We start from the raw sequence: 16,036 nt of genomic DNA on the forward strand, positions 1-16,036 counted from the left end.
CCACAGTTGTTTTGTGTTAACATGTATTGAAGGTATTAAAATAGATCTTTAGTCACTTCAAAATTACTCATGCATCTTCCCAAAACGTTTTACCTGGGGTACCAGTCTTCTCCAATACATGAGCAAGAGCAAAGAAAGGCAAAGACACAAAAACATGTTGCAAAAGGCAAGGTCAAAAACATGAACACGAGGTCGGGTGACTACTAGGTAAAAACAAGGTTTAACTAGACTTGGTTGTGGTGTCACAGAAATGGTGGCAGTGACAAATACACAACAGGAAGCTTGTCTACTCACGCAGACTAATGCAGCCTCAAACAACAAACTGGCAGCGAACAATACAACACAAGACTTAAATATATGCCTACCTAAATTAGTGACAATGAGCCGCAGTTGAGGAGCTGCTGCTGGAGGCAGGTGCACACAGGGGATGCCCGTGACAATTTGGAGAGGAAAAAGAACCCTAACCCTTATGCCACATTTGGATACAGCAGTGTTTATATCTAACTGAGGCCTTGTAGCTCAGTGGTTAGAGCACTGGTTTGGTAAACCAGGGGTTGTGGGTTCATATCCCACTGGGGCCTACACTCCCTGAGAAGGGTTGCGTCAGGAAGGGCATCCGGCGTTTAAAAATTGTGCCAAACATATATGCGTTCATCTGAGATGACACACTGTGGTGACTCCAAAAGGACAAGCCGAAAGAAACACACAGTGTTTATATCTAACTGGTAACAATGTAACAAATTCTTCTGCTAAAATTTAAGTGCAATATCAAAATTATACTCAAGTTCAGATGCTCATTTCGAAGTCTTAAAGTTATGAAGAGCTGTCTCAAACAATATGTTCCAGATTCTCTTTCATCAAGCTGCAATAACACATTAAGTCAAGTGCTCCTGGCTAAAACCACTATCTGGACAAGAAGTGGCACTTTTTTGTTTAATCTGCCATCCCTTTGTCCAGTCTTCATTCACTACAGATTTTTTTTTTTTTTCCCAGATAAAGTAGCCTTCGGTTACAGTGGTCTATAGCTCGACCATCCTGTATATTCAAATGTATTATTACCTTTAATACACCTAAAAAAAAAAAAAAAAAAAAAAAAAAATATGGTTCAATTTCATAATTCTAATAGTTTCTACTTTTTGGGGGGAAGAATTCACAAGATTTTGATGTACTTCTGCTGAGATTTTTTGTTTTTGCTATTCATCTTGAAGAGCATGCATGTTACCGAGATCACTGACATGACAAAATGCCAGCTCATAACTCCTGACCGATTAATTCTTTAATCAAACTGGGGTCCACGAGCTGTAATTTTGGAGGTCATAGCACAAAAAAAAAACGCAATAAACTGTTCTAAATGATTACATCATTAGGGTAGCACTGTGAAAAGACTGGTTAGAGCATCTGCCTCACAGTTCTGAGGACCAAGGTTCAAATCCGAGTCCCACCTGTGTTGAGTTTGGATGTTCTCCCCGTACCTACTGTTAGGATTTCACCTTTTTCTTAATCTGACTCCAAAAATGTAACTTTCACGACCTCTGTCTACTTCCTCACCACGTACCTAACAATTTGGCATGTCCGTTCTGTCCGAGAGAAGATCAGAGACCAATTGGATCAAATCACACAAGTTTTATTCCTAACAATAAAACTAATACAGACATCTGGGTCCCGGGTCCCTGACACAAAAAACGTGTGTCATTGTGACCATCAAGAGACAACACACTCATCCGGGTTGCCCAGTTATATAGAAACACATGAATATTCATTTTCCTAAATCAAAATGCATATTAATTGGCTGAATCCGTTCTCCTCCCATCTGGGTGTCGTGACTCATCTGTGGTGTCTATCGTCTGATTCTTCGTCCGAAGCCTGACCGCACTTTGCAGAAGTTGTATGTCAGTTGATGCACTCTGACTGCATTTTGCACTTTTGGCCTCTCAGTTCTCCCCAGCTGTGTTACCTGTGGTTTTTGTCTTTCCTGTCACACAACACTTTAACACAAACAAGTTGGCTCACAACCTTTGCTTCATATGCAATGCTTTTTCCTTTCTTTTATAACATAGCAAAGCCCCGCGCAGCATCCGCATAATATATTTCAACAAAAAAGTATTTACATAACCCTTCACTACGTGGGGTTTCTCCGGCACTCCGCTTTTCAGAACCCAAAAACATGCATTATTTGGAGACTTTCAGTTGTCCTTAGGTGTGATTGTGTGTGCGACTAGTTGTCTCCATGTGGCCTGCGATTGGCAGGCAATAACTTCAGGGTGTACTCTGCCTCCTGCCCAAAGATAGCTGGGGTAGCCTCCAGCACTCCCATGATATTAGAAAGGATAAGCGGCTCAGATATTGAATGGATGGATTATATATATTTTTTTTAAATTCCATACCTATTACTAAGTATGTTGACCAGTGTCAATAAAATATGCCAACTAAACCAGTTCCTCCTCCCAACCTTAGCTTTGGGAAAATTAAAAGGTTTGGTTTGATTGTGATGTATCACTTAAATCTGACATCCCTGTATGCGTGAAGCTTTGCTATTGCTTTCTTATGGTCCTTTGTCATGTTTTTTTCATTAGCCAGACAGATGAGGCAAAGCACTGCTTTAGCAACATAAAAATAGGAATTTAGGCGTCCGCATGGCAGTTATCTTTGGTTTTGTTGGTTTTAGTATTTTACATAACTTAAAGGGGACATGGGAAAAAATAATAAAAACAACTTTGTTAGTTCTCCCACACCAACATGCAAAATTCTCGTTAATGTTAATGTATACTTGGTCAACTTTTGGTTTAAAAATACGCAACTACAGCGGACCTCAATCATCTGTGGGAGAGGTTAACTCAGTTATAATATAAATGAGATTCCTAAAGTGGCTCGTCAAAAAAAGAGGACACTTACCGGAAAACATCCAGCTTCTGGCCAGCCATGGTTGAATTTAATTGCATGGACAAATACTTGATCACCTGAGTTCAAGCAATCAACTGATTCTTGATTCTTGCTTTGGCTGTTGTGTTATCTCTGTGATTTAGACAATATTGCTTCATAAATCATATCAGATGAGTGTTCTCTAATAATGTACAAAAATATTAAGATACAACTGTTAATCAGTAAATGTTCTTTTACATGATCAAAAGGGAGAAAAACTAAAACTATGAGTCTAACCATTTCAAAATCTCAGACCACTTTAAGGTCATCTATGGAAATATATATATATATAATTATTATTATTATTATTTTTACTACAGCAAAATTGTATGTGACCAAAGAGCTCATTACAACATTCAGCTATAGAAGATGATAAGAAAAACATACAAAAAAGTAACATTTTCAGTTACTACATACAATATTTAAAATGTAACTAAAATTTTAAATCACAGAAATTTCCAAAGGCAACTGTAATTAAATACATATTTTATCCCAGTCTGGATGGATGGATTACATCCATTAGAATTACATACATTTTGGAATTCTTTGTAATCTCGTATAATTAGTTCCTCACTTTCACTGGTTACAGATCACGGAAGAGACTAACATTTTAACACCCTTGTCAAACCCATTACAAATAGTAATATATTAAACCAAAAAATACTGCCTTTTTTTGTTGACAAATGATGATCCATATATTAGCACTGCAGTCTGACTGCTTTGCATGTGATTCCACTTAACTTAGGTCACTTCAGAGACGTCACCATGATAGCACTCTGCAACTTCCAAGGTTTCTTTCCCCAAGATTATTAGTCAAATTCACAATTGTGGAACCTGATGGTTGAAGGACTTTGTATGATTTTGCACCATAACTTATTTTGACAGCAAAATTAAAAATGCTCCTCTGTATGCTTCCTCTTTTAAATAACACCTGGACCTAGAAACCTTCTCATTTGTCAGGATTGCACAGTGTGTTTTGATGGCAAGCATTTTATACATCATTATTGACTGAGTTGGTATACTCTTCTTCATCTTGACAGTGTAAAGATTGGACTAACAGCGCTTGTCCAAGATTGAACGTTTTTGTTTGTTTGTTTGTTTGTGGCTGGGATCTGTGCTCACCATTGTGACTAATGGGAACCCCTAAAGGACTTTAGGTGACATCACTCAAAAGTTTGGAGCACTGAGAAAAGTGCATCACTTTGTACATGTTTGAAACTCATTTTGGAGTGGTTTTCCTATTACAAACAACACGAAAGATTTGGTCAATTGAAAACAAAGATGGTTTAGCACTAGATAATTAAACTGTCACAATTCACCTCACTTAGGCTATATGGGTATCCTTTGTCCCTAGACTACTTTGTCTCAGTGAAGCGACCTTGGGAGTCGACTTCTTCATTGCTCCCAGCTCCCCATGAGTCCCCAGCAGAGTTTCTCACTGTCTCAAATTAAAGATAAGGTCTGCCTGCTGCCAACTCTGTGTTCTGTAGCTACCCTACCTTTGGCATGTGGTCGTTGCTAATTACTTTGAGCTGTTAAGGGAGACATATCTGGGGATACATTCAGAAGGGAAGACCTAAAAACCCAATTTAAGAGCTGAAGAGGATTTTCACATTGCTCCCGATAGCTTTGTTACTTGTTGGATATGCTGTACATTACATTGTTTTTTCAAGGACCGTTGTAAATTGATTTATGATTTTTGTGTTAATCTCACAAATCTGAATAATGCCTAATCTTGCTCCAAGGAAGTGATGTTTGCTATAATCTGTGAAATGTTAGTTGGTGAATGATATCCCTCCAACTCCAAAGGTCGGAAGGAAGACCACACACTTAAGAAGTACAAGGTGTTCTTTCCAAACCCCTTCAAGTTTGTCAAGACTCTCTTTACTTAGGAAAAATGACCAAAAAAGTAGAATTCTGCAAGATCAGCTTTACCCCATGGGTTGAATTGAGTACTGTATAAGAGCTAAAAGAACACACCAGATGTTTAACCCTTTTTTTTTTTGGAAGCTCAGCTCCTGGATTCTTTGTTTGCTTGGAACATATTGGTATTACCTAACACCCGATCCAATAGTGAAGAGGGAAATAAGTGATCTCAATGTCCTTTTCCTTGACCTAGCCAATGGCTTTGAGTTACTTCCCCGTAACTTCCGCTAGCAATACTTCAACATTTTTATCCATCACTACTCTGCTAAAAGCTGATAAAATATGCACCTGTAGTTCACAAAGGCTGATTTGATAACATCATGGCAGTGCATAGAAGTAGGAATCATGACAGATTGTACAATCTCACCTCTGAACTTCACTTGGCTATGGAGGTCATCATCAGGACCTTAAAATTGGTGGTGGAGGGTAAAGAGACTAGAGCAGGGGTGTCAAACTCCCTTTGGTCTGCGGGCCGGATAAAGCTTAATTTGAGATCAAGCAGGCCGGACCAGTAAACTCATTGCAAAATTACATAGAACTAACAATAAGCCCACTTTTTTTCCTTTGTATTAGTCACTAATACTAATAATTAGTGCAAAGAATGAGTAAATTATCAAAATGTTTATTAACAGAATTTTCCTTTTACATTATGAACAATATATTATGAACAAGAGAATAACATAAGAACATAAATAAAGTATGTGCAATTTTAACAACACTTTTACACAGTTAAACATATATTTAAGTGTGTTGTACATAAAACTGATCACAGAAATAGTAACAATGTTCCAAAAACATTTAGTACCAGCCTTGTGGAACTTAAAAACACTGTTTTTCAACATCTGGAAAGCAATTTGAACAAATGAATAACTTTCACAGCAATTATTCGTCTTGCTTGGAATTTGCCCTTGAAACTTGACATCGTTTATCCTGCACAAGTGCATCAATATGAGGCATCATGTCCTGAGAAGCAGCCAATTTCAGAATCTCATTCAAATGCTTATGTGTGAGCTTTGAGCGCAGCTTCGTTTTATTAATGTTCATTAGTGAGAAAACTTGCTCACAAAGGTAGGTTGTCCCAAACGTGGACAATGTTTTAGCAGCTAGTGCTGTCAATGCAGGATAGCCTGGTAGGAGGTACTTATAAAATGTGTCCAAGCTTACAGAGGCAAATCTGTCCTTCAGTTCTACATCACACTGCAAATCAATGATTTCAAGTTCCATGGCAATGGGCAAATCAGAAGCTTTGACTGTGAATGGTGAGCGAAAAACTGCAAAATCTGTTTCGAGTTCGCTAAAAACCTGAAATCTTTTCTCAAACTCCATCAACAGCCCTGAAATCTTCTCTTTGTACCGTTTCACGTCAGAATTAACACTTGCTGCGCACATATCTTTTAAACAGGGAAAATGAGCAGGGTCACCGCTTGCCACCTGCGTCTCCCATAACCCGAGCTTTAACTTGAATGCACGTATGCTGTCATAATACTGTGTTACGATTTTTTTGCGTCCCTGCAACATTTTGTCAAGAATATTCAAGTGCTCAGTGATGTCAACCATAAACGCAAGGTCCTGCAGCCACAGATGGCACTGTAATTCCTTAACAGGTTTACCTTTTTTCTCCATGAATTGTCCGATTTCATCACGTAAATCAAAGAAGCGCTTTAGCACAGCACCTCTGCTTAACCATCGTACGTTCGTGTGATAAGGCACACCATGGATAATGTTACAGTCACTGAGAAAGCTGTCAAATTGACGATGATTGAGACCTCTGGCTCGGATGAAATTAACAGTTTGGACAACCACCTCCATGACGTGATCCATTCTTAGCGATTTGCTGCATAATGCCTCCTGATGCAAAATGCAAAGAAATGTCCAAAAATTACCTCCCCCATTTGCGGCTTGTACTTTATCTCTGAACTTTGTCACAACACCTGCCTTTTTACCGATCATTGACGGCGCACCATCAGTAGCCAGGCTTACGGCGCGTGACCAGTCCGCTCAGACTCTGTCCAGCGCTCCGACGACCGAGCTGAAAATGTCCTCAGCTGTTGTGGTGTCGATCATTGGCACCAGCTCAAGAAACTCCTCTGTGACATTCAAAGTCTTGTCAACTCCACGAATGAATATGGCCAGTTGAGCGACGTCCGTGATATCAGTACTCTCATCAATCGCAACAGAAAATGCCACAAATGACCCCACTTTGCGTTTTAGTTGGTGGTCCAAATCTGCAGACAGTTCCGAAATCCTGTCTGCCACGGTATTTCTTGTCAAGCTTATATTGGCGAAAGCATGTCGCTTCTCAGGACACACAATTTCAGCAGCCGTCAGCAAGCAGTTTTTGATGAACTCTCCATCACTGTACGGCTTTGATGCCATTGCTATTTGGCTCGCAATTAGGTAGCTGGCTTTCACCGCAGCATCACTGGCTTCTCGGCTCCGGGTGAAAACAGATTGCTGTTTCTTCAGACGCGCCATCATTTCATTTACCTTCTGTTTTCTCAATTCTCCATGCAAACTGTTGTATTTTTCACCATGCTGAGTTTCGTAACGGCGCCGAATATTGTATTCTTTAAGCACCGAAACTTGCTGCTGGCACACCAGGCACACGGGTTTCCCATTCACCTCCGTGAACATATAAGGACATGTCCATTTTTCTTGAAAAGTCCGACACTGTGTCTACTTTTCTCCTTTTTGACAAAGACATTTTGCTGATGAGGGTGCGAGGCAAACGGAAAAGTAGATAATGCAATTGTCGCCAATAGACGCTGTACAGACGTTCAATTTTACCAGGTCAAGGTGGTCCTAGTTCCGCCGCAGTGTTGCTTTCATGTTGTCTGCACGTACTAATACACTGCGCCCCCGAGCGGATAATACAAGAACTACAAATTTGAAAGAAAATTCATATTTTTTTATACAATGCAGCTTTCTTCCCTGGGCCATACCAAACCACCAGATGGGCCGGATCCGGCCCGCGGGCCGTATGTTTGACACCCCTGGACTAGAGGATCCGCTTTCCCTTATCCAAGCATACATGGATGACATGATCCCTCTGACCACTACTGCACCAGGAGGCTGATCGAAGCATGAAGGCTGTCTCTCTTGACAGGAAAGGACATTGTCAGGTCCTTAGTCTGGCAGCAGCTCTTGAGAGCAAGGGTAATACCATCAAATCTTTGGAAAGAAGAGAAACCAATTCCATTAAGGCACCAAAATTAGCCCTCCTTCCAACCCAGAAGCCAGACAGTTATCCAGGGCCTGGTAATAAATGATGTGAGTTAATATTAGTCAAAATGTAATTTTTCCCAAGATTGAAGCCACCAACCTTTGGTTAGTCTTGGTACTCTGTTCCCGTTCACTTCAGTCTATTTTTCACGATTTATGTTTTGGTTGAGTTGGTTTTGTTTCATGTTTTCATGTGTTTCATGTTTTCCATGTCTCATGAGCTCATTTTGTTAGCTGTGTTCACCTGTTTCTGTTGAACTCGTACCTGATGTTGACCAATCATCTCCCTCCAGCCACTTGTGTCTTGTCCAGGTGTTTTTCATTGTCTCATCATTCTTTGCGTATTTAATTCCCTGGTTTCTTTCCATTGTTGTTGGTCCATTTTTTCTTGATGTCCATTTTACCCCTTGCCCATGTCATTGTCTCACTGTGCCATGACCTATCTTGTTTCCATTCGAGGTTTATTGAAGGTTTTCTTTGTTACTTTGATTTTTGGTTGTTGGTTGTTTTCTGTTTTTGGAATAAAACATATTTTGAAATTCCTGGAGTCCTGCCTTGGCTGCCTGCTTCACTGTACTTGGGTACACCACGTCTTTGCCTTGCCCTCCTTGCCTTTACTACCCACAAGCATGACACTATTTTCATCACAGAGCACACAGTCCCACTGTAAAATTCAGTTGATGAAGACTGGAACCCAGAACTGAAGCAAACGCTTATCAATGAGGACAGAATACTAAAGTCTTTCTGATTCAAGTTGCTCATAGAGATCTTTTGGCTTCTTCTACGATTAAATTGTTGACAGAAATGTGGTTATTCATGGACATGCTCTGCAGCAGACAATCAAGCCAGTCCCCGGAGTAGTGAAAAGTGTCCTTCAATGAATATAGATGAAGCAAAATGGCCCTTGTATAGCTCAAAAAAAAAAAAAAAAAAAGATCCTTTCATTAATCTTAGTCCTCACACCACCGGCCACTTGAGAACCCAGATCAGAACCCTCAAGTGGCGGGCTGGACCATTTAAACAACAAGGCAACTTTAATGACTGGGCATGGGACACAAACTCAGTTTGAATTACCTTGTACAATAGCAGTTACCCACCTTTGATAAGATTTCTAGAATTGAAAGGTAGAAACACTATAATTCAAAGGTACACTACTGATGAGGTGTCCTGAAATTTACATTCCCCTCATGTCTGAGATACAGCTGCAGTACCAGTTTCAACATCAAAGCAAATCTCTTGTGAATATTATACATTGGCAAAGTAATATCCGTCCCATGTTACATGATTTTATATATTTTTTTAACAAAAGAAATTGTGCACATTTTTTTTTTGTAAATTTAATGGTCTGGAAAATATTTCTCATATAAAGATTAATGTATTGTTGAACAAATACAACCACTGGCCACATACAATTAATTATAAATTAGCTCCCAATTTTGTGATATTAATTGATTTTTTCCCCTTTCTTTCATGTTTTTCTACACAGTACATTCATATTCATTTTGTATTGCTCTTATTAATTAATTATCAAGCACTGTAAACATTGGAAGATGGTTACTCATGTGGCTGATTAAAATCACCTTCTTAGTTGTATTGTTGATCACATTGGTATGTTATCAATGAGCATAACACTATGAGATGTAATTGTAGTTGGTTTACTGATTGCAGGAAATGAGATTTGGCCATGCTTTCTGGCCATTATCTATGATGACAAAACTTAAACCTGGTACTCCATATACAATATGCAGTGAATAATTAGATTTTTCATATACTACATCTTTTGAAGACCTTTGTTGTAATTCATTAAATATTCTCAACTATCTGTGTCATAGTATCCACAAACCTGAATTGTACTGTAAAGGTATATGTATGTATGTTCATACAGCTAGCTACTCTTTCTCCATTTTTTTGGTCTGTTGCTTGATGAAAGGGCAGGGCAGTGGCCTGGCCACACCCCTGACAGTTGGAATGTCTGCTAGTTTCGGTTTGGATTTTTTGCTAGCGCCTACCCCACGGAAGGAGCTGGAAAAGCTGGTGACAAGAATGTGGAGGGTAAGAGAGGATTTTGCCTGCTCTTGTATTTGTACTTGTAGTCATTTTTTTCAGGCTGTTCAAAAACCTTATATCACCCTACAACTGTCTTGGCAGCAGTGAACTAGGTTGGTCTTTTTAGACATCTGAATTTCTATCTGTTAAACTGCTTTATTTAACTACCCTCTGACTCCCACTGGCTCATTGCTAAACAAGGATATCAATTAAGCTAAAACACTCAGCAACAGATCCCAAGTTAACCATCAGCCTAGGCATGAATGAATCTTTGTGGATATTGACTGTTGCAGCAATAGGTTTATAAGTGGGCTGACCAGAGGGTAATTAAAGCAGCATTATCATGTTACACCATGACTGAGTCTTCTGGGCCATCCAGATGAGAACAGATGAACATGACAACTCAGGGCACAGGAGACAAAGAATGAAAACATATTGCATGCATTGATGACTGTAGCTGTGACGTAAATACAACTACATAAGCCTTTTATGTGTGTAAATGTGGACATTTATTACATATGTATGCCTTTATAAAACAAATTAAAAAAGCAATTGTTGATCAATAAATACAATGAAACTTCTATTGTCCTTATGAGGAAAGGCAATACTTGCTCTCATGCAGTTGCAGCAAAATTGCACATTGATGTAATAATTATTTTTTCTTGACCTGTATGTCCATGCAAAATGGTGGATCTGTTTATCAAGATGAATGCTCGTACTTGGCCTCAACAATCCAAAAGAAGAAAGTGCGAGTCAAGGGAGAGCCAGAAAGCCCACCCCACGGAGATAAGTCGTGAGGACACACTGAGAGACACAGTGTAATTTGCCAGCCCCACCAAGTCGCCACAGCCAGTCCAAAAAAGAGGGACAGGTGGACCAACCAGGCACCCCAGACGCCAACCACCACCTGGACCCACCACAATTCACCTTCACCATCCCCCCCAACACCAGAAGATCCAGACGACCCCACCCACCGATAGGCGCTGAAACGATGGTCAGGCACCACCCAGCAGGATGACAGTTTGAAACTGGTGAAGAGGGGTGGGGAATCTTCAAGTTGGGAGGTGAATATGTTGACTAAAGGAGGCCTCCACAAAATGAGAAAGGAAATCCCCACCCCTCACAGCTAACTAACCAGGCCCAAGAAGTCATGCCATGACCCTTGTGAGTATCCACTTTGCATCCTAGTTACTATAGTTATAGAGACATGATAATTACTTGATGGGCAAGACGAATAATTTTATTAGGTAAACGGTTCACATTTAAAAGAGGAATGCATATGTATAGTTATATGTTCAGTCTTGCAGGTTTAAATTTCAAAGTCAATTAATAGACTGATTTCATATCTCATTACTCATGTGCATCACCTTACAAAGGCACCTTGGAGCTAAATTTAAAGTGTAAAAAAGGTCAGGAAGTCCCTTGTACAATTAAGCCAGGGGTTTCTAAAGAATTCCATCATTATTGCAGGAATGACAAAGTGTCTCTTTTGGCCAATGATCTACTTTTCATTAACTCTTGGGCCAGCCCCTTTGATGCATCTCAATTAACAGGAAATGAACTAACTACATTGTTATAATTATAGGATTTTGAACAAGACCACAATACCGGTTTGGGGCCTTTGAAACAAACACAGCTTCTCCTTAATATTGCCAACTTTGCACCAGGCTAGAATTCTTATCAAGTTAAACTATTTGCATTTCATTTTCAAATGCATTCATTAAAAAAAAAGTAATTATGATCTATCACTCACTTCAAACGAAAGCCTGGTCATGTGTAAGTGTTAATTTGAGTATGTAAACTTTATACTTTGAACTAATTGGCTGCTGTTGAAATCCCTTGAATATGAGTAATATGATCAGATATTGCATAACCATTGTACAATTTAATTTGAGTCATTTAATTGTATTTGACTGCATATTTTTGAGCCACTCACGACTCAGTATTCAAGGATTGTGCAGGAGTCTTGAGGCAAACACAGGAGCCTGCCTGCCTGCCTGCCTGCCTGCCTGCCTGCCTGAAGAGGCTCTCATCTTAGTGATAGCTAAAGTGTGGAGATTCAAAGGCATTAGCTGAGATGGCCTCCGCTCCCTCTGTTGAAATGCTGCAAAAATAGTGTGATTGTGTTGAAAGTCTGAGACTTGGACAAATGAAGAGGTCAAGAGAGAAAAGACAGAGAGATGCCCATGGGCAAGAATGGTGCTGTCTTGGGTGGAACCTGTTCATTGAGCCAGAGATGAAGATGACAGTGCTGCTCTGCATCAGCCTTATGTAGTATTAATAGGAGCAGGTCCTTCTAACACAATTTGTGACCTCCACTCCCGTAGAAACACATTAGAGTTTAACAATAGGCCACAATGAATGAAGCAATACTATGTTAAGACGTTGCTGAACGTCTTGTACATCATGTATTTTCTGGGAATTCATCAATAAAATTACTGCTATTGATAATTACAAACCTCTTTATCATTTAGTCAATAAAAGCTTTTCCACTTTCTCTCTCTTTCTCTTTTTCCCTTCATCGAAGTCTGGAAGTCAGATATCTGTATTAGTCCCCCACTTCTGCCGTGGGGCTGGCTGTGTCAAAAGCTAAATCATGATCAGCTATGGCTTTCTGGCTAAATTGTGTATGAAGGCCGCAGGGGGAAAAGGTGCACATGTTCATTATTGGTGACACTGAGCAAACAGAATTTTTGTGTGCATGCTAAAAAACAAAAAGAAAGTCAATGAGTCAATGAATCAGTTGAATATTTATATGTCAATCAAAATCTTGGACTTACAAATGCAAATCAGTGCAACATAAACATGCTCCCCCACATCTATATTAGTATTTTATAACCAAATTTTGCATGTCACTGCCAAACAAACTCACTTGCAGGAGTGTCATGACATGTTTGGATGTGCACACAAATGTCATTGGTTACAGCTCTCAACATCTCCTTTGTTCTTAAAAATGGGGACTGGGGAATGGGTACACTTTTTGCCATTCTTCTGGCATCCTCTTTCCTGCTAGTATTCTATTGAATAAGTTGATAAAACACTCCACAGCCCCTTCTCCAAATTGCTTGCATACCTCCACTGGTATCTCATCAGGACCAACTGTCTTTCAATTTTTCATTAGGTTCAGTGCCTTTCTAACTTCTCCCTTACTAATCATTGCCACTTCCTGGTCATTTACGCTTGCCTCTTCATCCCTACATTTCTCCCATTCTCTTCCTTCATTAACTTCTCAAAGTACTCTTTCCAACTACTGAGCACACTACTAGCATCAGTCAACATATTTCCATCGCTATCCTTAATCACCTTTACTTGCTGCACATCCTCTCCATCTCAATCGCTCTGTCTGACCTGTAGGAATGTTTTTCTCCCTCTTCATATCCAACCTGGTGTATATGTCATCATATGCCTCTTATTCAGCCTTCGCCACCTCTATCTTTGCTCTAAGTCGCATCTCAATGTATTCCTTCCGCGTCTCTTCAGTCCTTTCCATGTCCCACTTCTTCGCTAATATTTTTCCTTGGATGATTTCCTGTATCTTGTGGTTCCACCAACAAGTCTCTTTCTCCCCTTTTCTACCAGAAGGCATCCCAAGTACTCTCCTGCCTAGCTCTCTGAATACCTTGGCAGTAGTATTCCAGTCTTCCGGGAGGTCTCCCTGTCTCTCTAGAGCCTGTCTGACCTCTTTCCGAAAGGTTACACAACATTCTTCCTTCCTCAACTTCCACCACCTGATTCTCTGCTCTTCCTTTGTCTTCTTAATCTTCCTCCTCGCTACCAGAGTAATGCTACACCTCACCATCCAATGCTGTTGAGCTACACTCTCTCCCACCACTACCTTGCAATCAGTAACCTCCTTCAGATTACATTGTCTGCACAAAATATAACCCACCTAGGTGATCCTACCTCCGCTCTTGTAAGTCACTCTATGTTCCTGTCTCTTCTGGAAATAAGTGTTCATCACTGCCAATTCCATCCTTTTTGCGTCCACCACCAACTGACCCTCAAAGTTCCTTTGCTGAATGCTGTACTTACCCATCACTTCTTCATCGGCCCTGTTTTCTTCGTCAACATGTCCATTGAAATCTGCACCAATCACAACTCTCTCTCTCTCTCTGGGATGATCAGGGCTACTTCATCTAGTTCCTTCCAAAATTTCTCTTTCAACTCAATGTCACATCCTACTTGTGGGCCATAGCCGCTAATAATATTATACACAATACCCTCAATGTCAGATTTCAGCCTCATCACTCGATCTGATACTCTTTTCACCGACAAAACATTCTTAGCCAGCTCTTCCTTTAAAATAACCCCCATTCCATTTCCCTTCCCATCTACTCCATGGTAAAATAATTTAAACCCTGCTCCTAAGCATCAAGCCTTACTCCCTTTCCACTTGCTCTCTTGGATTCACGATACATCAACCTTTCTCCTAATCATCATGTCAACTAACTCCTGAGCTTTTCCTGTCATAGTCCCAACATTCAAAGTCCCTACACACAGTTGTAGGGACTGTGCATGCCTTTTCTTCTTCTAACGACTAAGCTGCTTTCGTTCTCTTTTTGTCTTCAACCTACATTATCTGAATTTCTACCTTTGCCTTGCAGATTAACAGTGCCGGGGGCGGGTATAGTTAGCCCCTGCTATGACCTACCCGTTATGGAAGTGGTTTGATGAACGCTCATGTATGTTTGGCACAGTTTTACGCCGGATACCCTTCCTGCCCCAACCCTCTGCATTTATCCGGGCTTGGGACTGGCCTCCAGGACGCACAGGAATAGTGCCCCCCTTTGGGCTGCAGAGGGTCAAAACAAGCAATAAATAAAGTCAGCACATAAGATACAATATTCTCACACTACTTAGTTTATGTTAAAGTTAAAGTCAGATAAAAGCAATCAAGTATACAAAGTCAACACATAAGAATACACAATTTACATACTACGAGTTTCCTCCCGCAACTCATAAACATCCATTAACTGGAGACTCTAAATTGCCCCTAGGTGTGATAGTGAGTGCAACTGTTGTCTGTCCCCCTTTTCCCCTGTGATTGGCTGGCAACCAGATCTGGGTGAAACCTGCCTCTTAGCCGATGACAGCTGAGTTGGCTCCAGCATTCATGCAACCCTCATGAGGTTACGCGGCTCAGAAAATGTATGGATGGATGGATTAATATTGATTTAAAGCAGCATCAAATGTGATTTTGAACAGTAACCAACTGATATATGATATGATATGATTGTTTTACTTTTTGATTTTATTCTTCTTCTTTGCCTTTCGGCTTGTCCTGTTAGGGGTCACCACAGCGTGTCATCTTTTTCCATCTTAGCCTATCTCCTGCATCTTTTTCTCTAACCCCAACTACCCTCATGTCCTCCCTCACAACATCCATCAACCTTTTCTTTAGTCTTGCTCTTGCTCTTTTACCTGACAGTTCCATCCTCAGCACCCTTCCACCGATATACTCACTCTCTCACCTCTGAACATGTCCAAACCATCAAAGTCTGATCTCTTGAATCTTGTCTCCAAAAAATTCAACTTTGGCTGTCCCTCTAATGAGCTCATTTCTAATCCTATCCAACCTGCTCACTCCGAGCGAGAACCTCAACATCTTCATTTCTGCTACCTCCAGTTCTGCTTCCTGTTGTTTCTTCAGTGTCACCGTCTTTAATCCGTACATCATGGCCGGCCTCACCACTGTTTTTTAAACTTTGCCATTCATCCTAGCAGAGACTCTTCTGTCACATAACACACCAGACACCTTCCGCCAGCTGTTCCAACCTGCTTGGACCAGTTTCTTCACTTCCTTACCACACTCATCCTTGCTCTGGATTGTTGACCTTAAATATTTGAAGTCCTCCACTCTCGCTATCTCTTCTCCCTGTAGCCTCACTCTTCCCCCTCCGCCTTTCTCATTCACGCACATATA

General features: G+C 40.4%; 1 protein-coding gene and 1 long non-coding RNA gene across 12 annotated transcripts in view; one reads left to right on the top strand and one right to left on the bottom strand.

Moving 5' to 3' along the window:
* Nucleotides 1-1,608: 1,608 nt before the first annotated feature.
* LOC133492850 (general transcription factor II-I repeat domain-containing protein 2A-like) overlaps nucleotides 1,609-16,036 on the bottom strand; it is a 36,273-nt gene continuing 21,845 nt past the window's right edge. For 4 of the 11 annotated variants that reach the window (XM_061805622.1, XM_061805620.1, XM_061805623.1 and 1 more), the window contains exon 3: nucleotides 5,317-8,016. In XM_061805622.1, coding sequence (XP_061661606.1) covers nucleotides 5,728-6,795 — 1,068 coding nt within the window. In that variant the 5' untranslated portion in view covers nucleotides 6,796-8,016 and the 3' untranslated portion in view covers nucleotides 5,317-5,727. The other 7 variants (XR_009792774.1, XR_009792770.1, XR_009792773.1 and 4 more) reach the window with 7 other exon arrangements.
* LOC133492851 (uncharacterized) overlaps nucleotides 10,030-16,036 on the top strand; it is a 33,149-nt gene continuing 27,142 nt past the window's right edge. Inside the window, exons 1-2 of the long non-coding RNA XR_009792777.1 lie at nucleotides 10,030-10,119; nucleotides 10,819-11,277. This is a non-coding gene — a long non-coding RNA (uncharacterized LOC133492851). The remainder of the gene's footprint in view (nucleotides 10,120-10,818; nucleotides 11,278-16,036) is intronic.

The sequence above is a fragment of the Syngnathoides biaculeatus genome, chromosome 19 (assembly GCF_019802595.1).
Source record: "Syngnathoides biaculeatus isolate LvHL_M chromosome 19, ASM1980259v1, whole genome shotgun sequence".
Lineage (NCBI taxonomy): Eukaryota > Metazoa > Chordata > Actinopteri > Syngnathiformes > Syngnathidae > Syngnathoides > Syngnathoides biaculeatus.